A 24,964-nucleotide genomic window follows, 5' to 3' on the forward strand; every position below is an offset into this window, starting at 1 on the left:
GTATAGCTTATATTAAAAAAAACTTTCGACTGCCATACAAATGAACAAATAAGATTTACATTCTTTATAAAGTTTATTCGAAAATATTTACATTTCCAATGTTTTTGTCCAAGATAAAATTACAAATAGAAAACGCATTTTATTTCTACATAAATGCATTGGTTTATCGATAAAAAAAATCACGTGCTGGGCGGGACAAATAGAGACAGCTAGAAGCGGGGCTTATAGCACGTACTTTTTGGCATCAAGACCATGTAAATATAAGGAATAACTGTCAGATTTTTTTTTTATTTCATGACAGTGATCAATCAATTGGCTTGCGTGATAATTTATGCATGAATTATCATGCAAGCCACTTGATTGATCACATAAAGAAATTAAAAAAATCAGACAGTTATTCCTCAATACTTAAGCATAAAAATTCCAACTAAAAAATAAACATAACAATAAAAGCAAGCTGCCCTCAGAACATAAACGATACAACCTTCACGTAAAAACAAAACTGGAATATAAAAAGATTTGAAGCAAGCTTTATATGAATGTTTTAAGGGACTCCGACCCTCAGCCAGGAAGGACAACTCTTTAATTTATAATTTAATTCAAAAAGTCTTTAAATGAAGCTTGAAAATTAAATATTTTCATGAAACAATTTTCATTATATGCCTCTCAATGTGCTTCAAGGTTCTTTGCAAAACTCCATAAATCACTTCTAATTTCATATCATTTTAATAAACATTGATATCTAAAAATGCTTTTACAGGATAAAAATTTCTACTTTTATTTAGACCTTTCTGAGAAGTTCAAAGAACCTTGAAGCACATTGAGAGGCATAAAATGAAAATTGTTGCATGAAAAGATTTAATGTTCAAGCTTCATTTAAAGACTTTTTGAATTGAATTATAAATTAAAGAGTTGTCCTTCCTGGCTGAGGGTCGGAGTCCCTTAATACTAAATGGAACAAATTTTGAACAATCAGAGATCAAATTCTTTTTTCCACTTATTGAGAGCATCGAGTGTAACTCCACTTCCACCACATACAACAATCAAGGCAGATTTAATCTGACCCAGTTTTCCCTGAGTTTGAAGGTCGTTCAGAATGCCACTGTATACAGATGCTAGACTTGCACCACAAGCAGGCTGTATTAACTGTCGATGATCATCTGTAATATTTTAACATAATAAGAAGACAGTAGTCATGTGAATGTGGAAGTAAATATATAGCATATTTAATTGATTGATATATTGTTTAACGTCCCTGTCGAGAATATTTCACTCATATGGCGACGCCACCACTCGCCGGTGGGGAGCTGCAGATTTTGTCCTATACTCGGCACTTAAGGTCATTTAGCAGGGAGGGATCTTTTTCCTACCTGCAACTACTGCGACACGGGATTTCGGTTTATACGGTCTCATCCGAAGGACGGGTCTCCACGTCCCACAGTGTGATTCGAATCCGCGACGTAAGGATTGACTCCGTACTTCGCGACTCTAGAGCAGACGCTCTAACCAATGCGCCACGCGGGCGACTATATGGCATAAAGAATATTGTATCTATTATTGTTGTACACCTCTTATGTTTTCAAAAATCCCTTCTCTGTCCTAGAAGAAATGTATGAGCATAAGAACCTTACAAAACAAAGTATTTTACCTGCAAACCTCAGACATGCATCAATAGCCTGTTTGTCTGTACAGAGCTGGGATATCACTGAGTACTTTTTACACAGATCAAATATTCGAGTACAAGGCGTGAGAGCACCAAGGCATTTGGCAACACTGTAAAATTGTAAAGCATTATTAAAAAATTCAGCTTCACAATATTGCATTATCCCCTGTCTATGAAGAAAGTAATTACATCTTAAATGAATCAGAAAGAATGAAACCTTGTGATAGCAGGAATGGTGGTGATCTTGTTCTCTCTCAAGGACACATTCAGACAATCTGCTCCTACAGTCTCCATAGAAACCACTGGGATGTGACCCCAGCCTACCTTCTCCATACCCTGTATGACTCCACAGAGTAACCCCCCACCTCCGACTGAGGCCACCACTACATCAGGAGGGGAAGGCAGCTGCTCTTTAGCCTCTACAACCAGTGACTCATTTCCCTCCCTATGATATAATAATCAAGTTGTTAAACCTGTTATCTTATAGCTGGAACAAATATTCAGTTGGTATGGTATGATATATATTTGAAACTTATACCCTCAACTCCAACAGTTTTACACAAACAGAATTTTGGTGTTTGGACAATTTTCCACTTTTTTCCCTTTTTTGAATTATACTATGTTTATGTTTTAAGATATCCAACCCATATAAGGACATGATTTTCTAACCTTTTATAGTCATCCTGTATTAAATACTCTGAAATAAAATAATTCACGGCATTTTAGAGTACAAAAGGATTTACCAGGAGAAATGATTTAAAATATAATTACATGAGCAGTAATTAATTAATGAAGAATGCATTGAGGTCTATGGAAACGAGTAAATTTTCTTAAATAAAAATTTAAATACTAAGAATGCTAATAAATGCTTTGGTACAGATGTAGAAAGATGTATATTATTAGTAAGAATAAAAAAATATCAAAAACTAATTTTTTACCAGGTAGACCTTTTTAGTTTTTAGAATTGCTTTTTATTGTTTAAAAGCAAATTGGCATAACTTTTCAAGGACAGGTCAAGGTCTAAAAATAGGACACATTCCACTCTTACATAATGATGCTAAACTTACAGATTATGTCTAAATATACTTGTACTGAGTATTCAGCCAACATATATCAGATTCATTGAATCTGAAGCTATTATGGGTCGGATACCTCAAGTCTAAAAATTATCCAATGAATGATGCTCCACATCAAATTTATTCATTTAAAAATGCAAATCATGATAGTTTCTATACGTTAACATGTACAGAAAACAGCAGTGTCTGATGAGAATGTAGCTCTATTGGTTTTCTTCGAAATGGAAATTTTTTAAAAATTCTTTCTTTTCTCTTTCTATTTACAGAATTATACATCCTTATATTTACAACTTTTTTTTTTTAAATTTCTTTGAAATCAAAAAAAAAGTAGTAGCATTTTGAAAGATTTTCATGTACGAGGGCTGTTCAATGAATAATGTCCTCGGTGCTCAGAAAGAAGCAAAAGACGCTTTTCAATGATTTAGTCTTTAAAAGTTAACTTAATATTCTCTTTCAATTAAAACCCATGTCGATAAAATTATTTATCCAACTTCTGATTGTTTTTAGAACTCATTTTTGGGTATGACCCTTGGTATACTGGAAAATAGCAGAATCTTATGATTTCCTGGACTAGTTTCTTCGTTCTGAAAGGTGTTTTTTTTCAAGTTTGGAAAATGAAACATGTCAAAAGGCGAAAGATCTGACAAATGTTGTTAGTGTGAAAAAATTCACTTTCTGTTTATCCCCAAAACTCCTTTACTCTTCAGATATGTAAAGTTAGCTACTAGTAACTGGCTACTAGTAGCCGGCTACGGCAAGTGGTAAAGTTAGCTACTAGTAGCTGGCTACGAGAAGTAAGTAAATTTAGCTACTAGTAACTGGCTACTAGTAGCTGGCTACGAGAAGTATGTAAAGTTGGCTTCTAGTAACTGGCTACTAGTAGCTGGCTACGACAAGTATGTAAAGTTGGCTACTAGTAACTGGCTACTAGTAAATGACTTGAACCTTATAAAAATAACCGTCTAGTATTTTTTGTGTAAAATTATGCAAACTTGGGATACAAATGTTGATATTCTTGAAGTAGCTGGAATTTTACATTGCTGATATCCACTGATAGTGTTGAAAAAAAACAATCTCTAAGAATTTCAACATAATCTGGCACTGAAGTTACCAAGATATCGGTAGTAATAAACTCAGCTACTAGTACCTTTTGTCTAGAATTATGCAATTTGGGAGACAAACGTTGATATTTTTAAAGTAGCTGGTTTGTTACCTCGCTGATATCAACTGATATTGCTGGTAAAAATAATCTCTAAGATATTCCACATGATCTGGAAGTAAAGTTACCAAGATATCATTAGTAATAAACTCAGCTACTGGTACCTTTTGTTTCAAATCATGCTATTTTTTGGAGACAAATGTTGATGTTTTTGAAGTAGCTGGTTTGTTACCTCGCTGATATCAACTGATATTGTTGATAAAAATAATCTCTAGGATATTCCACTTGATCTAGCAGTAAAGTTACCAAGATATCATTAGTAATGAACTCAGCTACTGGTACCTTTTGTGTAAATTTATGCTACTTTGGGAGACAAATGTTGATATTTTTGAAGTAGCTGGTTTTTTTACCTCGCTGATATCAAATGATGTTGCTGATAAAAATAATCTCTAAAACGATCCACATGATCTGGCAGTAAAGTTACCAAGATATGGTTAGTAATGAACTCAGCTACTGTTACCTTTTGTTTCAAATTATGCTATTTTTGGAGACAAATGTTGATATATTTAAAGTAGCTGGTTTGTTATCTCGCTGATATCAACTGATATTGCTGATAAATATAATCTCTAAGATATTCCACATGATCTGGCAGTAAAGTTACCAAGATATCGTTAGTAATGAACTAAGCTACTGGTACCTTTTGTGTAAAATTATGCTATTTTTGGAGACAAATGTTGATAATTTGAAGTAGCTGGTTTGTTATCTCGCTGATATCAACTGACATTGCTGATAAAAATAATTTCTAAGATATTCCACATGATCTGGCAGTAAAGTTACCAAGATATCGTTAGTAATGAACTCAGCTACTGGTACTTTTTGTTTCAAATTATGCTATTTTTGGAGACAAATGTTGATATATTTGAAGTTTAAGTTGAATTTATTTTAATGTAGTGGATTCCTGATTCTGGTTCCTTCCTCTCACTAACCTTTTGATTTTCGTGCAAAAAAATTGCTCTCTAGACTCTTCCAGAAATTAAACTGCCTCCCCGAATACGATTTTTAACAACAAGACCACTAATATTTAAGATAATTGCACATAAAACTGTCTGTTTGCTCTTGCAATTCTTTGCTCTTCTCAAACCTTTGCTGTTTTTGTCAAGTACATCTTATTGTAAATTTTTTTCGAGGGTTTTAAGCAATAGATTCAAGTTTCATTATCTCTTTGAATTTCAAACAAAATTGGATAACTACACATTTTCATTTTTAAAATAATTGTTTAGATATTCTTATACGCTGTCATTTTCACTCATTTTTCAGAACATAGGGTGACCTTTGAGTACTAAGCTTTTTTTACTGCAAAACATTTCTTTAAAACAGTGTGAACTACTCCCGAAATGATGTCTATCAAATTTGTTATGTGTCTTAAAGTCAATCATACATCATCAGTGATTATTTGTCGAAAATTGGCAAACAGTATATGAGTTGTTATAAATTCTGTTGCCAAAGAAGGTACCCATTTTTCATGCCCATTTTATAATTTTTCATCATTTAAATCCACCTGCTCATTTGTCTATAAAACAGACATTGGTAGCCGTAAATGTTACATATTTCAGTAACTATTTCGTTGGGATTCTTAACAAGTTAACAGCAGCTTTAATGAAGCGTTTAATTTCACTCTAGTTTACTGATTCTTTACCATTTATTTTACATGAAGTGTCTCGAATAGCCCTTGTTTTCCAGCTTCTCACAGTGAAACTATGTGATGAAAAGTGGTCACATTAATTGTGATAAATTATTTAAAGATTCAATAATGCGAAAAAGTCAAGTTTAATGTCATATGATATCTGTATTGTATGTCATACAGTTCAGGACATTATTTACTGAACAGCCCTCGTATATTTTTGTGACAAATTCAAAGCTATAAAAAGAGTTATGAGCCTTGATTTAGTCTATTTATGTATCCTTTCTTCATTAATGTTAAATTCTGTGAATTCACTAATTTTCGTGGGGGTTAATTTTCGCTGTTTTCATGAAATAAAGAGACCCACGGATTTACGTCCACCACAAAATGCAATTTTTCACAGATATTACTACTAAATAATTCTTAAACAACGAAATCAAATCCTTTTAAACCAATAAATTTTCCTCAAACCACGAAAAATTGACTTTGAAAATATGTGATTTTACAGTAAAATATCCTGTAGGAGAAAGTCTTTTGTATAACAACAACACTGTTTCACTAATCAAAAAATGACAAATTAAAACTGATGGGATCTACTTGTGTACATAATTTTATAGAGAATAGAACAACTATGAGGGAGGAGTTGGATTTTTAAAAACAACTTTTGGGCAAACAGAAAATCAGATTGGTGGATGATGGATCTTTACTGTAGCATAGTTCTCCTGGTCCTTGACCAAAGGAGAGGAAAAAATACAGAAACAAACAGCATGCATCGTTCGAAGCAATGTTTTTAAGGTCTTCCGTCTTCACGGAAGACCTTATAGTGATTCTACTGTTTCTTATTATTATTATTATTAAGGTCTTCCGTCTTCACGGAAGACCTTCTAGTGATTCTACTGTTTCTTATTATTATTATTATTATTATTATTATTATTCTTATTTTTTTCCCCAAAATTTTGTGCACGCGATTTCTCGAAAACTATTCAGTGGTTTTCAATGAAACTTTCAGGAATTATGCGTCATTAGATGAAGTTGTGGCATGGATAGGAAAATTTGGAATACTCACCTTTGGTTCCAAGTTATTGACACTTTTCTGATTTTAAAATGCAATTTTGTCCCCCCTTTTTTTCGAAAATGGTTTAACATATTTACTGGAGACTTGTTAGAGATGAAAGATGATGACTTTTAGATATGACGAATCACCTTTTCGTGTGTCGTCGGTACTTCCGGTTGCTGCCGGAAGCGAAATTAAAAAGTCCGTATTTTCTAACTTTTTTGTTTTTCAATATTTTTCATTTATTTTTGGAATGGTAATAGAGACCCTTCTTATAATGCTTACTGTATGATTTGTTTGAATATTGAAAAATCCAAACTCTAGATATTAACAATTAAAAATCTGAGGCGAGTCCAAAATGGCGGCTGTCTCTGTCAACTCCGACATTTCGCAATAGGGGTTTACGGAGGCAGCCGAATGTTTGCTTGAACGAAAGTTACATAGGGACAAATGAAATGTAAAGGAATACTCTGATTTTTCACGTCATAGTTACGTTGCAATTCTGTGTCAAACTACGTTCTTCTTAAACCTCTTGCTTACATACTATATGGAATTTGTAAAATGTGTTAAATATACTTTCTAATCGTCGAATTTTAGGCTACATGAACGGTTTTTTATTTCATTGAGGCTATCACACGTATTAAATAGAACATTTCAAAGAAAATGCGCCAAGATTAACTCGTGGCGTTTGCGAGAAATTATGAATAGTGACTAGCCTTTTATAATTCTAAAACAAAAGCACTGTTATACAGAGGTATATACAAGAAGATTTACAGCAGAGGTCCCAATAGCGTAATATTTAGCGCGTTCGATTTTCATGTTGGCGACTTGGATTCAATCCCCCTTAAGTGGAATAATTTTTTTTTTACTTTTTCATCTCGATTTTACGTTTTTTTTTTAACGGAATCGGACGGAAGACCTCTCGTTGCTCGCAACGAGATCGTATCTAGTTATTATTATTATTATTTTTCCGTACACCAAATTTTGTGCACGCGATTTCTCGAAGACTACTGGGTGAATTTTCATGAAATTTACAGAAGTTATGTGTTATTATCTGAAGTTATTTTTTCCGAGAGATTTTTTGAAAATTCGCTTCTGGTGCCAAGTTACGGGACATTTTCTGAAAAAAAAATGACATTTTGTCCACGATTAAACTCAAAAACGGTAAAAGATATCAACATGAAACTTTCAGGGATTATAGATCGTGATATTTACCATCCAGGACGCGACCTTTCGTTCGTCGTAAGTACTTCCTGTCGTTAGGAGAAGCGAAATGAAAAAATCGGATTTTCTAACTTTTTTGTTTTTAAATATTTTTTATTTATTTTTGGAATGATAATAGACACCCTTTGATTGATGTTTACTGTATAAGTTGTTTGAATATTGGTTAATCTGAACTCTAGATATTAATATTTGAAAATCTGAAGCGGGTCCAAGATGGCGTCTGCCTCTGTCAACTCCGCCATTTCGCGAGTAGGGGTTTGTGGAGGCAGCTGAGCGTTTGATTAAACCATTCTTACATAAGGATACATGAAATGTAGAAAACTACTTGGACTTTCACGTAGTAGTACGTTGTAATTACGTGTCAATCTTAAAACTTAATTTCCGTTTAACTGGGCTAGATACGATATGTAATATGTACAATGTGTTAAATATACCTTCTTAACGTCGAAATAAAATAAAGGCGATAAGAACGCTTTATTTATTTAATTTCATTGAAGCTATCACACCTATTTAATAGATCAGTCCAAAGAAAAGACGCGAATATTTACTCGTGGTGTTTGGCACGAAATTATCAATAGTGGCCCGCCTATTATAATTCTTAGACAGGTGTACTGTTGCAAATGTATACACAAGTATATTTAGAGCAGTAGCTTAATGGTTTGCGCGTTAATAGATCACGTAGTAATTACGTTACAATTCTGTGTCAAACTAAAGATTTATTCCAGGGTCTTCTCAAACGTCTTCTGTAACTGGTTTTGGTTGGTTCTCAAAGTAGAAAAAGAAAAGACTAAATGTGCAAATGAGAGATACCTATTATCATTTGTTTTGCAAGACGGAAAAACAGATCTTAAATCATAGTTATAAGTTATAGTTTTTCAAGAAACAATATCGATGCATGTATATAGTAAGTATAAAACGTATAACCACTGTTTTTCCCATGCACACTTGTGTGATATTAAACGAATAGAAAAGACAAAAATAAGAAAACCATTTTAATAAGATCGTCTAATGGAGTTTATATTAACATTCTTTTCTCAAAGATCTGAATCAAGTTATTGAACATAAATGGTATCTGATTCCTTGACTGTCGTAGAGCGAGGCAGGCATGTTTTTCGGCGAAACATTTCAACCTTTTTATGAAAGTGTAACTAATCGGCATAGTTCACTTCTGAGACGGAAAATTAAAAAAAAATTAAATTATAGTCATTACACTGCTTTTGTGTTACTTTTCTACAGAATGTGTACAATGTGTTAAATATATTTTCTAAACCTCGAAATGTAGGCTATGAGAACGTTCTTTTTTTCTTAATTTCATTGAAGCTATCACACCTTTTTAATAGATCAGTCCAAAGAAAAGGCGCGAAGATTTGACGTGGCGTTTGGCGCGAAATTATGAATAAAGGCCCGTCTTTTATAATTCTTAGACAGGTGTACTGTAGCAAAAGTATACACAAGTACATTAAGAGCAGTAATCCCAATAGCGTAATGGTTAGCGCGTTGGGGATAAAAGGGGAAAAAAGCGAATTGGATTTTCACGCTGGCGACCTGGATTCAATTTGTGACCAAAATGTTTAATCAATTCTCAGCTCGACTTTACGAGTTTTTTTCCAGAATCAGACGGAAGACCTCTCGTTGCTCGCAACGAGATCGTTTCTAGTTTCCATACCATTTGCTTCACGTAAGACCCCAAAGTGCAGAATTATTTGATTTAGAAAAAAAACCACTCACCAAACATCTGGGTGATCAAATGGATTGATATACAAACAATCTAGAAAAAAAATTATTCAGGATTTTTTTTTGGCAAGATGACTTTTAAAGAAAACATTCTAATGCTGGTTTCATTTATTAAAAATTATTTTAACATAACAGAAAACAAAGAAGAAATACCTGGATCTTGTGCAATTTTAAGAGCAAACTGATTAGCCTCATCCCAAACACTGCCATGGATTTCAACGGTTGCATCCTATAGACATGTTATGAGAAAGTATTATATATTTTTTCCATATCAAACTAAGAAAAGAAAATCATAAAAATACAAATACAGTAATAAAGCCTAAAAAGATACTGTATATGAACAGATTGTAAAACATTGTAAAACAGATATGGTTTAAATACTTTTATATATGAATCATGTTGTTTTTAGAAGGATGTTAGTAATACAACATAGTATCAGTAAAAACACGTAAAACTCTCTAAAATTTTCAGTAAATGCATGCAATTCCTAACCCTTTCAGTGATTACATATGTTTTTCCTACAACAGCCAGTAAATGCGTTTATTTACTGAACAGGTTAGGAAATAACATAAAATTCCTGATTACACATATGAACTGTAACAGACATAAACATCATGGTGACTGACAGACAAAGTGACAGATGATAAAATACATGTAATAATTCATTTATTATCAACTAGATCTGGATTCTTTATAATTTTGTTGACTATTTTTTATTTCTTTGGGTGCATCGGGTTGAAAGTTGGGGTGGGTGGGGGTGTAGAGAATAATTTTAGTGCTACCTGGTCTCTGAGTATTTCTGCCACAAATGCAGGAGTAGTTGTAGGAATAACAATGGTGGCAGGAAGTTTAAGGAGTCTAGCGGCATAGGCTGCTGCCAGGCCACCATTTCCTCCTGAGGCACAAACAACTCTTTTGCATCCCTTCTGTGTTGCCTGTAAAGAAAAAATGAACAGTACAATACCGTATTTAGACTCAACAAAACTTTTCTTATTGCAGTAATAATATCATTGAAAAAATTCTTGTAAATGTGGTAAAATCACTAATCCTGACCTTCTGACAAAAATTGCCTATTCCCCTGATCTTGAAACTTCCTGGAACTTGGAGATTCTCTAGTTTGAGATAAACTGGAAAACCAGCACATTTTGACAATGGAATGCTGTGAATGGTAGGAGTTACTGTGTGGAGAGGTCTTTGAGCATCCATCTAAAGTCATGCAAAGAAACTTGTTGCAGTTTTCGTGTTATGTAGAGAAAGAGAGGGGAGTCTAGTACATTCTATTTCCACAAATCTACTGTCAAGAAATAGAATGGACACAAAATCCATGGCTTGCCATGAGAGATTTAACGATGTTGCTTAACTGCATTTTTGTTTACTTAATTTTTTCTCTAGGCCTGATCATCGCCATGCGCTGACGACACGTAATCAACGGTTCTGCATTTCATAAATCACACCAAATTAAAAGCAATTATTTTTCTACTGCAATAACATGTAGCAAAACAAGTCAAAAACTAAGGAAGCCCGTTGAGGCCAGTTCAGAGGGAAAAAAAATTTATTACGTTAAATCGCAAACGCAAAACGTTGCGTTTAATCGCAATAATTTATGCGTTTAAGCGCAAAGCATTGCGATCAATCGCAATAATTATTGCGTTTAAACGCAAAGTACTTTGCGTTTAATCGCAAAAAATTGCGTTTTGACACAATCTTTTGCGTTTAAACGCAATAATATTGCGATTAAACGCAATACTTTTGCGATTAAACTCAATAATTTTTGCGATTAAACGCAATAATATTGCGATTGAATGCAATATTTTTTTGCATTTAAACGCAATACTCTTTGCGTTTAAACCCAATAATCTTAAAGTTTGTATTCAAAAGCAACCATTTCTATTGATCTTTGAAGAGTGCAATGGACCCACACATACTACCCCGGTAATACTTTTTTCTGTCTTTTTTCTACAGTAAATTATTGAGAGGATTGTGTTTTGTTTAGCTTTATAGAATCAGATTCTTCTGAACAAGCATTATTTTCTGAATTGTGAAATCATTGGTGTGGATTTAAAGAGGAGAAAAAAGTGTCTGTCTGTAGAAACAAACTTAAGACAACCTAAGAACGGAACATTGCTTTAGCATGTATAGATATCTATATTCCCTTACAAACACACATTACAATTAATATCTTATTGGGTTTTTTTTCTATTTTTAAACTTTGAAACTATGCAAACGATTTTAAATGATTTTTGAAATAAAAGACTGAAAAAGAAAAATGATCGAAAAACCATCACCCCATCCACGTTGCGGTCACAAAGTTTAAACCATGGTATAAAGGGGTTAAGAAAACGACTGATGAAATATTTAGATTATATATATGTACATATTACGGATATTATGTATATTCACAACCTTTCTTTTGATCACATACAGTTAACACGAGAACACGAGAACTTAGGAGATGGAATCGTATGAAATCAAATGAAAACAGATTCAAAATGATATGTCTATTAATACCACTGAAACATTCTTAATTAGCTGTGATACGTAAGCAATTGATTAGTGTAGGGTTCTAATAGGTTTTAGAAACTCTGGTTGTAAGGATGTCTTTCTTAAACTTCAATTCTCAAAAACTGCAACATTTTGCAAAAAGCCACAGAACCAAGCGGTTCTTCTTTGAAAAAACCGGACCATAGAATTTATTATAATCTTTTGCTAACTGATGTCTGATTTCAAACTACAAGACTATATCATTGTGTTTAAGTGCAAAATGAATCCTTAAAACGATGGATTATTGCGTTAAAATACAAAGAGTACTGTGTTTAAGTGCAAAAACTCATTGCGTACCATAGTATTTATTATAATCTTTTGCTAATTGATGTCTGATTTCAAACTACAAGACTATATCATTGTGTTTAAATGCAAAATAAATCCATAGAACGAAGGATTATAGCGTTAAAATACAAAGAGTGCGTTTATAAGTGCAAAAAATCATTGCGTTTAAATGCAAAAAAATTATTGCAATTGAACGCAATATTATTGCAATTAAGCGATTAAACACGAAAATCTAATTGCGTTTAATCGCAAAATTATTGTGTTTAAACGCAAAAGATTGCGATGAAACGCAATCTTTTGCAATTAAACGCAAAGCACTTTGCGTTCAAACGCAATAATTATTGCGATTAATCGCAATGTTTTGCGTTTAAACGCAATTTTTATTGCGATTAAACCCAATCTTTTGCGTTTAAGCACAATTATTATTGCGATTAAACGCATATTATAAAAATATTTCTTTCTCTGAACTGACCTCAACGGGCTTCCGTACAAAACAAATTTAAAAAATCAAAGGTCATAGTTTTGTATTAGGAAAATCAATTTTGGGCACAGTTCTGCACACTAAAGGTTAGACACTTTCGTTCTCCCCAAAAATTCAGTTCCGAATCGTCGAGGGGTAAAAAAGTCGTTGCATACCTGGTGCATTTATATATACTGAGTAGAGGGGGTATATACCGTATAACCTGTTTTTTGGCGGGACACAAATTTGGCGATTATAGGTTGCCAATGTATACCATTAATTTAAGCGGATAATATTTTGGTGAATTTAAAATCCTAATTGTATACCGTATGCAAAGTCGCATGTATATGCCGCGCTTTTGTAACGGATGCAACCCCAATGTTGGTGGGAAATCCAAGGGAAAACGCAGACACTATGGATAAACACACTTCAAAAATGCAAATACAGATGTAGCTCTTATTTTTATTCTGCAAGTAATTAAAATGGTCATTTTTCCACAAGTTAATATATTTGTATCATTTTAAATAAAAGTAAGACGCAAACCTTTTTTCATTGCAAAATCAGTTTACATATAAGCTTAATTTGCTTATATCTCCATAAGTCTATTTTAAAATTTTCACAGTTCTTTGATTGTATATTAAGTTACTAGCTTATGTACGTAAATATTTCTTTTTTTTATCAACCCAAGCATGTTACACATGTTATGACATTTTGCTGACAATGCATTCCATGCGCCGTCTGTGATTACGTAACAAACCGTCCCAAGCGAAATATTTTCGTACATAGTTATGTACTAATTAACAAGTATATGTAGCGAAAACACAAATTGTTGAATAAACTTTATTGTTCTTAATTGAGTGTGTTTTTAAAATGGCAGATGATTCGAAACCATTGTTAAACAAACATAATCTTTATTAAAGTCGAATTAATGGAGTAAAAGGTTGGGCAGTGGTAAAACCAATTAAAAAGTAGTTTTAGAATATATAGAACTACTCTGTTTATATTTTTGTTTATTCTATATTATATTAACTGAATGGATAAATCTATATTTATACATTGTAACTGTTTGTTGGCTTATATACAGGTGATCGACCTAACAATCATTCCAAAATGGGGAAGTTTACAAACGCAAAGCGTCACCGTAGACTATAATTTTAGCGGTTTTCATTTTGGTGATTTTTTTTAAATTGCTAAAATGGGCAAAAATTATATTCCCGCCAAAATAACCGGCTACACGGTATATCACTATGATCAAGCATATAATGGCTAAATGATAGATTTGCAGAGGCCTGTGCATGTACATAGCAATTTTAGGCATCTAGAGCTGATCCACATTAACATAATTTGAAATATATTCACATGAAAGTATATGTAACATCATTTTAGTAATTTGATAACTGATATTGAAAAGCATTTACAATACATTACCAAAACCCAAATCTGCTTTTAAAAAGTATATATCCTACACTCCGTTTTTTATGCATGCACCCACTAAATCTGGATCAGCTAGTGATACGTCATATCATTCGAGATGTAAAACTAGTACTAAAACTGCAAAGCTAGGCGTGACCCCCTACTTTCGGTTTCAATTAGTGAATAAAACACAGTTTTCGACAATTTTAAATTTCGTCTGCACATGTAGAATGCTGTAGAGCATAAAGAAGCATTTATTGACCAAAGCACTCAAGCAAAACATCTTTTGTGTTCTAAGTATGTGAAAATATTATTTAAGAAAATAAGAATGGGAATAATTATTTCAAATTGCTATTTTGCGTGGTCCTTAGAGACGACAAAGATTTTTCTTGAGTTACTTCCCCTTCTCCAATAAGCTAAATTGTGGATCGAATTCCTATACACTGACCAGGGTTCTTGATAAATCATGGACTCAGTAGAAAACGTTAATGGTATACCGTATAAATTTATAAGTAGAAATTTTAGCGAGACGCAAATTTAGCGATTTCTCCTTAAAAACTGATATTTTATTTTTAGCGAGAAGTAATTTTAGCGAATATAAATTGCTCACTCAAGAAGCTAGTACAAATAAAACGCAATTCATTTTTAGTGATATGCAATTTTAGCGATCTCAACAGCCTCGCTTATAATGCCAAAATTAAATCTTCGCTAAAATTTTTATTTAAGTGTATACGGTATTTACTTTCTCTTCAAAGAAAGTAAATTTCGTAATCAGTTTAACGTTATACAGCAGATATGTACAGACACAACCCTTCTAAATTCCACTGAAGTTTTATTTTACTTAAATTTCTCACGCCACTGGGAAACCAGTTGCTTAACGAGGTTCGCTCCTGAGCTTTTGAGCAGATTTTTATCTTAACCTATATTCAAAAAATTCTGCATAATATTTTAATTCTTATTCTTCTACAATGCCAATTTTAAAAAAAAGGCATATGACTTTAAATTGCATATCTTAGCCTCTTAATATATTTGGACGCTGCATTTTAAATTTTTATCATCTTTTTAGTACTTTTATGGATATTTGACACTTTTAAATTTTTAAATACTTATCTTACAATTTTCGAATATGACTGCTGTAAATTTTATTTTGTTTTACATATAATGCATGAACAGCGCCTTAGAGATTTTATATATAGCTAGGGCGCTTTGTAAATGTTTAATAATAAATAAATAAAATCCATTGAAGTTTTTAAAAATGGAAAGGGTTTGTAAAATTTTGGAAATATATATTTATAAATTTTCCAGATTGTAAATCTGATTGAAGAAAAACAGTCAAGATCGTCACGGCACAGGAAATGGCTTGTATGTAATATAATGCTATATATATCAATAGTTATATTTCCCTTTTTGATAATCAGTCTGGAACAAGGCACCGACCCTTTACCGACAGAAAGCTGAACAGCTACTAATATAGCCGTGATCGTATAGTGGTTAGTACTTCGCGTTGTGGCCGCGACAACCCAGGTTCGAATCCTGGTCACGGCAGTGGCTGTGCAGTCGCTGTTACGGCATAGTAACTATTCTTTTTATTTACAAAATAAAAATTAAGAGGAAGTAATGAATACCAATGCCAAAAGAGTGCATGGAGTAATATTAATATAAAGAAGGATGTAAGAACAATGTTTATTTCATTCATTTTCAACATATGAACCTGGTCACATTCCCAATGGAAATGTAGAAAAAATGAAATAAAAATACAAATCAAAGAAGAGTATATTTATTGAATAGAAATCACTGTTGTTTACTCCCGTTGGAAAAACCATGCAAATTCTACACACAATACCTTTCTCAGAATCTAATATATTATTTAGAATACTACAATCTATTACGAATTGTGTCATTTTCGATTCGTTTGATGTTTTAAATATACATTTCACCAGATTAACTCATACATGTAGCATAAAGTTTTAAATATGCTCGTCGGTATGGACGTTTGGATTACGGAAATGCCATACTTGTTGGGATTAACAAACAACTTACAGACAAGCTTCAATGTGTACAAAAGACACTTGCGCGCATAATAACATTATTAAAGTTATTAGAAAAATGACCATATGACTCCTCTTCTTATCAATCTACACTGTTTACAGGTAGAGTTTCGTTGCTAATTTAAGACTCTTGTTTATGCATTCAAAGCACTCCACGGACAGACTCCAACATATACTCTTCAAAAAAAGAAACGCATTGTAGAATTTTTGTGACACATAGAACAAAGAGGTTCTTTAGTAAAATGATGTATTGATAAGACAGAAATGTGGTTTACAATAGGAATACTATCTAAATGTCATAATTACTCAAGAGTTTTAAAATTCTAGACAGTTTAAGGTAATTAAAGATCAATATCTAGTATGCCCCCCCCCCACAGACACACAAATGATAGGCCAAAACAGCATCTAATGGAAGCAAATGTGTGAAATAAAAACTGTATAGGAATACTGTCCCAGTCCAAATGTAAAGCTTTGGACAGCTGTTGCAGAGTCTGAGGATGCGATTGTCTTTGATAAATCATGTCTATCCATTTTGTCCAATGCTGCTCAATTGGGGTTAAATCTGGCGCTTTAGATGACTATGGCAGAAACAGGTTGTTGTTGTTGCTTTGCAAGTATGGGAGTGTCAAACGAGCCGTATATTGCTGGGTATTGTCAGATTGAACTACGTCTCTAGAATGCCGCAAAATTGAATAGACATGTGCAGGTAGAAAATCGTAAGAGTACCTTTTTCTATCAAAGTCCTTTGAATACAAACCATATCAGTCTTACTTTTATGTGATACCATTTTCCATATCATTACACTACCACTACCAATTTTTTTAACGTCCTGGAGGCAGTTTTCTGTCTTATGTTCATTACGAAGCCTAAGCACTCTTAAAACTTATAAATCGCTTTCCGATAAACATTCTGGACTAATAGCTCAACCAAAATTTTCAGCGGTGATGCTGTGGTCATACTCTATTGATCGGAGATCTTTGAAGTCGATATTTGGGGTGTTGTGGGGTCAGAACAATGGCATGAATAATCCTTTTGCAATAATTCATAGTCAACTAAAAAAAACTTTTTAGATGGTCTGTACTGTTCAGGTATAGCTAATGCTGTAGATGACGTCATTGTGTTACATTCATAAAGTTTACGTAATCCTCTGAAGTGATGCTGTGCTGCTGATGTCACATGTGGTCTCCCGTATTTTTTGCGAATACTGGGTGTTCCAGGTTAATGATTTATGTTTTATAAGTTAGATATGGTGCTGTGCATAACATTAAAACAGTTTTTCAATTTTAGACTGCTGTATACCTGCTTCCAGTTGCCCATTTTCCCTTTTGTGCTATGCAACATTCAGATGCAGCATTTTTAGAAAAAGTCAATTTTCAGATAAAACCAGATTCAAAATATCGAGAACCCCCGCTTTTGTTAGCCCTTTTTTGTCTGATGTAATTGCAAGCTAATGAAAAATGAGATCAAACATTTTTAAGGAATTTTGCAAAGTCAGGTCTTTTTGTCTGTGAGATTTGTAGAATAGCTGTTAAGTTAACAATTGATTAAAAATAATGCATTTTACTTGAATGTATCGTATCCTTTTAAAATAGAAATTATGAAAAAATTATTCAACATTTTTCAGGATATTGTTCCTACTATGCGTTTCTTTTTTTTGAAGAGTATATGTTTGCCAACTAATCGAGTTGTACGCACCTTTACGTAGCGTACACTCAGAATCATCAATTTTTTAAGTGGTTCCGTCAACAAGGACTGTGAGATATGCGAATCGACGATTTCACAAAGCGGCGTCAACCTCATGGAACTCACTACCTTTGTACTTAAGAAAGGGTGAGTCAATTGGAATTTTTAAGAAAAAACTGAAAACCTTTCTTTTTAAAAAGGCATATGACTTTAAATTGCGTATCTAAGCCTTTTAATATATTTGGACGCTGCATTTTAAATTTTTATCATCTTTTTAGTACTTTTATGGATATTGGACACTTTAATTTTTTAAATATGTATCTTACAATTTTCGAATATAACTGCTGTAAATTTTATTTTGTTTTACATATAATGCATGTACAGCGCCTTATAGTTTTTATATATAGCTAGGGCGCTTTATAAATATTTAATGATAAATAAATAAAATCCATTGAAGTTTTTAAAAAATGGAAAGGGTTTGTAAAGTTTTGGAAATACATATTTATAAATTTTCCAGATTGTAACTCTGATTGAAGAAAAACAGTTCAAGATCGTTACGGCACAGGAAATGGCTTAATTATGTGTAATATAATGCTATATATATCAAGTAGGAAAGTAAGTAATATTTCCCTTTTTGATAATCAATCTGGAACAAGGCACCGACCCTTTACCGACAGAAAGCTTAACAGCTACTAATATAGCCGTGATCGTATAGTGGTTAGTACTTCGCGTTGTGGCCGCGACAACCCAGGTTCGAATCCTGGTCACGGCAGTGGCTGTGCAGTCGCTTTTACGGCATAGTAGCTATTCTTTTTATTTAATCAAGGAAGAATTTTCACTTTGCGTAAGACATTCTTCTTTGCTTTTCATTACTTTACAAAATAAAAATTAAGAGGAAGTAATGAATACCAATGCCAAAAGAGTGCATGGAGTAATATTAATATAAAGAAGGATGTAAAAACAATGTTTATTTAATTCATTTTTCAACATATGGCACTGGTCACATTCCCAAATGAAACTGTAGAAAAAATGAAATAAAAATACAAATCAAAGAAGAATACATTTATTGAAGGGTGCGTCGATTTACTCAAATGGACCCAAATGAAACCCAAAATGGACCCAAATGGAAATCAAATGGACCCAAATGGAATACAAAATATATAAATTATCGTATTCTCAAGTTTTTACTTATATAAGATATTGAAAAGAATGAACTTTTGAAACAAAAGGAGAATATTTTAATAGTTACTGGTTTAAATTCACATCTGGACACCTATAATTCACAGTTCACATTCTTACGATGAAATCTTTCAAATCATCTACATGTGTATCAGACTGTCCATTATATTTAAATAATTTTGTCAATTTCCAGTTATCGAAGGTGAATTACATGCCAATTAATCGATGCTTTAAAAATTTCCCTGGCTATATGCTATTCCCAGACCTCGTAAAAGACCTTTAAAACAAGGATACATTGCACTGCGTAGATCTTTACTCCTTTCAAAGATATCGTATTGAGACGAATGGCGCAACGGCATATTCAAGAAGCGGTGTAAGTCAGATGTGAATTCTCCACTCCAAACAACTTAAATTTTTTTTAAATATCAGTAACATCTAAAAGTGCAACTTTTCTGTGCTTTATTATATACAACAATTTCTCTTGATGGATTAAAAACTAGGCTTTTTGAAATCATAAATAACCCTTATTCCACAAATGATCAATCAGCAGGCAATGAAATCACGCATGGAATGGACCCTCGTCTACAAGAGAATAAAAACAGCAAGATTCTATACCAGATGCGGGAGAGTGTCGGTGATCCAAGCGTACATGTATGCACCGCATAATCAAAAGGAAGAGGAGCAGGAGCAGGACCAATACTATATGGAGCAACAGAAGACCTTTGATGGACGTAACAAGAACGACATCATCATTGTCTTGGAAAATCTTAATGCCAAAGTAGGAAAGTGACAATGATGGATTTGAAAGAACTATGTATATACATGGACTGGGAACACAAAACTAGAACGGAGCTAGAATTTTGTGAATTTTGTCAGACCAATGGACTTGTTATCACATTGATCCCAATAAAGACATATACAAAACATCACAGTAACGCTGAGCGAGCACAGAAAGCAGCTAAGAATTGAAAGCAGAAGGACCGGAACTGTACAGCATAGTACAAAAACAAAAGTAATAGACAAACAGCAGCGGTGAAAAGCAAAGATGGAGAGCTGATGAAAAATACATGTAGAGAAAGGAGGATAGCCAGATGTAGGGAGCGTTTTGAGGAAATGTTCAACAGGGACACTCCAGAGTCACCACCACAAGATGAACAAGAGGACGGAGGAGACCTAGAAATCTCAGTTGAGCCACCCAAAACACAAAAAAACGAAGGCTACAATGAAGACGCTTCGGAATTAGAAGGCCCCTGGATCAGATGAAATAACAGCAGAAATTAATGCTAAAGGCAGACCTCGGTCATATCAGCCACAGAACTAAAGCAGACCTTCAACCAGATGGGAAAGGAGGAGAATGTGCTCTAAGAGGAATGGAGCAAAGATACTCCAAATTCCTAAGAGAGACAACTTGCAGGACTACAACAACTTGAGAAGGAGGGGGGTGACATTGCTGCCCCTAGCCAGCAAAGCATTCAGCAAAATCGTCATTATCAGAATACAGGCTGGAGTTAACCACATCCTTAGGAAAGAGCAGGCAGGGTTCCGGAGAGGAAGAGGGACTGTGAATAAGATATTCATCCCCAGGAACATCATGGAGCAATTAAACGTGTAGAATGCTAACATGTACATCCATTTTGTGGACTCTGAGATAGCTTTCGACTCCATGCACGGAGACAGTCTTTGGGTCATCATGAAAAATTTTGAAAACCCAGAAAACTGATTAAGATGGTGAACGCCCTGTATGACGATTTTCAGTGTTCTGTGATTAATGACAACGAGGCCACAGACCCTTTTCCTGTGATGACTTGTTTGCTGTGCTGTATGTCACGTTTCTTGTTCTTCCTAGTATTACTAGTATACTGGGTGTGATGCAACAGACTGTCAGAGAAAAGAGAACAGGATTTATATGGGACTTCAACACTTGAAGTCCTTGACTTTGAAGACGATAATACCCTACTGTCACCAGCAATGAACCATTTTCAGTCCAAGACAACAAATTTAGAAGAAAACTCAGCAAAAGTTGGGATGAAGCTGAATGCCAGTGCAAAGATGAAAAAACAGCAAAAGCGAAACCAGCTTGAAAGTCGGATACAGTAAAGTCGGTGTGGTGGACAGCTTCACTTAGCTCGGCGCCAATATTACCAGGAAGGGAGGAGGTAATGTTAACATTTCAGGAAGAGGATAAGTAGCACTGGCCGGAGTATCCGTCAGGAGGCTAGCCAACATATGGAACACCAAAAACATTAGTAGGAGGAGAAAAGTTTCCTTCTTTGGGAGCCTGGTCCTCTTTGTATTGTTATACGGATGTTCCATGTACACTTGGAAGCTTACCAAGACAGAGGAAAAGAAGGTTGACTCTTTTCAAACCAGTACCTCAGAATGAATATTTAGGTCAGATGGCAACAGCATATCCCAAATTATACAGTTCTTGAGATAGCAGAAGCAGAAAGCATCAGTGACGAGGAAAGGAAGGTAAGATAGAAATGGATCGACCATGAGCTTATATTGATTGATTGATTGTATATCGTTTAACGTCCCTCTCGAGAATTTTTCATTCATATGGAGACGCCAACACTTGCCCGTGGAGAGCTGCAAATTTTGTCGTATACTCAGCATTCAGGGCCATTTAGCAGAGAGGGATCTTTTTCGTGCCAGTACCTACTGCGACACGGGACCTCGGTTTATACGGTCTCATCCGAAGGACCGGTCTCCACGTCCCACAGTGAGATTCGAATCAGCGACGAATCAGGGGCCATAAAACTGGGATGAGCTTAAATTTGATCCCTGTTTTACTTTAACAAATAGGATATATAGTGAAAAGGGAGACTTAAATTAAAAGTGAGCTCGTCTCAGTTTTATGGACCCGGAGCTAGGTCTTCCAACAAATTGTTGGGATTCCGATGGAGACGAATCAGTTAAGACACTAGTATCTAAATGTTCCAAGATATCATACATGTATTTAGAAATAGTCCAGGACTCGATTACCTGGCAATTCTGACTATTGTTTGATGATGCTAAAACCAGAAAGCATTGGGAAAAATATATTGGATTTTACAGGTAACCTCTGTGTGGCTTATCAAAGCATGCAGTATAAGAAAGACAACCACTTTACTGGGACGGACAATAAAAATCATATTCCAGACCAGTGAGTTGCAGATCTACAGCTTAGCAGGACCTTATATATAGAAAATTCAGCTTTGTAGTACCACTTGTACAAGCTTGACTTTTCAACTAATTTCGAATGCTTTCAAATAGATAGAATTAATGCCATTTCTATCAAGTAATTTTGAATCTTTGGGTAATTTATTGAAAGGCTTTGGTTCCATTTTCTTTACGTAATGACACCCCTTACCAAAATACTCAACTTCTGGCAACATCTTCTGGCATTATTGTCGCAATATTGCAGCAATGTTCTGGCAATATATTGCAGCAATATAGCGGTTATATCGTTTTTCGTATGTAAATTAGATTTGCTGCAATATTGCCAGAAAGGTTTTGCGGCAATGTTGCTGCAAAGCAATTGCAGTACATGTATTATTTCAGGTTGTGCTGCAGCAACATTTCGGCAACACTACAGTACTTACCTATGTAAATTGGTAATTAATAGAAAATAATGCTCTATCAATCTAACAATTTACAAACTGTGCTGAGGAACATAGAAATCAATAGCAAGCCACAGGGTTAGTAAAAAATATAGCTACTTCTGCTTTTCTTTGAACAGATAGAAAAATTATGTTTATCATCATAATAAAAAAAAAGATTTGTTTGTGAAACACTATGCGCCCAACAAAGTTCGAAAAAGCTATTTTAGCATAAAAGTCACAGTAAAGGTCACAAGGTCATTGACCTTGGTGTCATTTGAAAAAGCTTAATTAGTGGAGAACGCATACCAAGTATGAGGTCTCTATCTCTCATTGGCTCAAAAGTTATGGCGAAGATTAAAGTTTACAAACAAACAGACAAACAGGACAAAAACAATATGCGCCCCGATCTATCAATCTGGGCGCATAAAAAAATGTGAATAGAAACAATATATATATATATATGTTTGAAATTACAAACAAGCTATATTATACATTATAGTGAATGGCATTTGGGAATATGTGATGGGCAGCTAATTAAGGTTATTTGAAAATTAATGCTGAGTTGCTGGATATTTTCACAGTGGCATATTAATAATGTTTCTTCCACTAATTAAGCTCTTTCAAATGACACCAAGGTCAATGATCTTGTGACCTTAACTGTGCTATATGCTAAAAATAGCCTTTTTAACCCCTGCCATAAATTTTGATCCGTAAGAGACAGAGACTTATATTTAGTATGCATACTCCACAAATTAAGTACTTTCAAATGACACAAATATATTTCCAACATATATAGATTCAATTTTCTTTCAGGTATTCAATTTTATGCAATCAGTTAATTATTATGTTCATGCAATTGATAACATGCATTCATCTTTTCCTGCAACACCAGGATTATAAAGACATACATGTCTAGTATACATGCATCACAAGCACTAGTTGAAATACGTAGAATTTTTCCTATTTTATCTCCATAGAATCATTCATCCTAAAAGTATTAACGTTTTGACTTACCAATCAAGTCTGAAATACGACCATGAAAACAGAGTAGACATTCCTATAATTCTTTTAAAAGGCCATGCCATGGAAACCGCTTAAATTCTTTTTTCTGGCCATTCCACATTACTCAATCTTATTACTCATCTTGTCTAATCTTATTTTACACTATTTACAAATGCAATTTGGTCGAAAATCTGAAAAAATGTAGAGGTAATGAGTTGAAATTTTTGGCAATGTACCGGTAATGTTGACCTCCCCTTGATACAAGTCAATACTGTAGCAAAACATGCTTCCTTTTAAATTCCCTTCAATTTTATTTAAAAAGAGGAAGTAAATGACTGAGCATGCTCAACAAATGCCTAATGGTTATTTTTTTATCCAAGATGTTGCCAGAAAGTTTTTTCTGGCAGTATTGCCAGAATATTACCATAAGTTGTTGCAGCTAGCGGTGATATTTCACTAACCCAAAAAGCTTGTTTTTGGTGACAAAAATGTGTTGCTGCAATGTTGCCACAAATAGCGGCAATATTGCTGCAAACATTTTACTTTGGTAAGGGACTGTTTTTGAAACCTTTACTTCTTACGATGTGGAGTTTGTTGTCAACTCTCTCTTTGCAACTGGTTTCTGTACGATGCATATAATTATATTATTGCAAAGCAAGTGAATTCTATTGCCATTTTTACATGTTGGCTTTTTATTGTTTAATTTTTCTACACATTATTTGTATTCTGCTGGTACAAATATATTTCACCATTTATTATGCTTACATTGATAAATTACTTAAACGTATTTCATTATCATAAGCTTATATTACTTTATCTGCACAAATTAACTTTTTTAACTTTATTTCCATAAGTAGCGTTTCTAGAAATAATTGATCATCAATGGTAAAATAGATGTCTTCATCTAGAATGGTATCAAGATTATCATGATCATAAACAGGAAGTGCGTATTGCTTTTTCACATTTGAGATAACATCTCTGATACGTTCAAAGTATTGCTTATCACTAAGTAGGGAGTTGTTAAATTTCCAAAGACCCCTTCCCTTTTTAAAGTCAACTGATAAAACAATAACAGTATTTTATTGGTTGTTTTGCTTGTCAATTAAATTTTGCAAGACTCCCCACCCTTATTTATAATTCAAATAAAAGGAAATGCATTTGAAGAATATCATACACAC

General features: G+C 33.8%; 1 protein-coding gene and 2 non-coding genes across 3 annotated transcripts; 2 read left to right on the top strand and 1 right to left on the bottom strand.

Moving 5' to 3' along the window:
* Positions 1-948: 948 nt before the first annotated feature.
* LOC134283590 (serine dehydratase-like) lies at positions 949-14,383 on the bottom strand. The gene is made up of 8 exons (XM_062766107.1): positions 14,306-14,383; positions 10,645-10,797; positions 10,374-10,526; positions 9,745-9,820; positions 9,586-9,625; positions 1,881-2,108; positions 1,649-1,773; positions 949-1,160 (listed from the first exon to the last, which is right to left on the bottom strand). The coding sequence occupies exons 2-8, from the start codon at positions 10,795-10,797 to the stop codon at positions 973-975; spliced, it is 963 nt and encodes a 320-aa protein (XP_062622091.1). The 5' UTR covers positions 14,306-14,383; the 3' UTR covers positions 949-972.
* Positions 14,384-15,763: 1,380 nt separating this feature from the next.
* On the top strand, positions 15,764-15,835 carry Trnah-gug (transfer RNA histidin (anticodon GUG)). Its single transcript has one exon. It is a non-coding gene; the product is annotated as a tRNA-His (tRNA).
* Positions 15,836-18,721: 2,886 nt separating this feature from the next.
* On the top strand, positions 18,722-18,793 carry Trnah-gug (transfer RNA histidin (anticodon GUG)). Its single transcript has one exon. It is a non-coding gene; the product is annotated as a tRNA-His (tRNA).
* Positions 18,794-24,964: the final 6,171 nt, after the last annotated feature.

This window comes from Saccostrea cucullata, unplaced genomic scaffold (genome assembly GCF_032062105.1).
Source record: "Saccostrea cucullata isolate Sc308-1 unplaced genomic scaffold, CSIRO_AGI_Scuc_v1 ctg4519, whole genome shotgun sequence".
NCBI lineage: Eukaryota > Metazoa > Mollusca > Bivalvia > Ostreida > Ostreidae > Saccostrea > Saccostrea cuccullata.

Bases quoted from the DNA above. Each gene is read 5' to 3' on its own strand.
- LOC134283590 (XM_062766107.1), bottom strand. From the start codon at position 10,797: ATGGATGCTCAAAGACCTCTCCACACAGTAACTCCTACCATTCACAGC. The intron at 9,821-10,373 runs GTAGCACTAAAA...ACATGTCTATAG, and splicing joins CAGAAATACTCAGAGACCAG to GATGCAACCGTTGAAATCCA. The intron at 9,626-9,744 runs GTATTTCTTCTT...TTTTTTTTCTAG, and splicing joins TAAAATTGCACAAGATCCAG to ATTGTTTGTATATCAATCCA.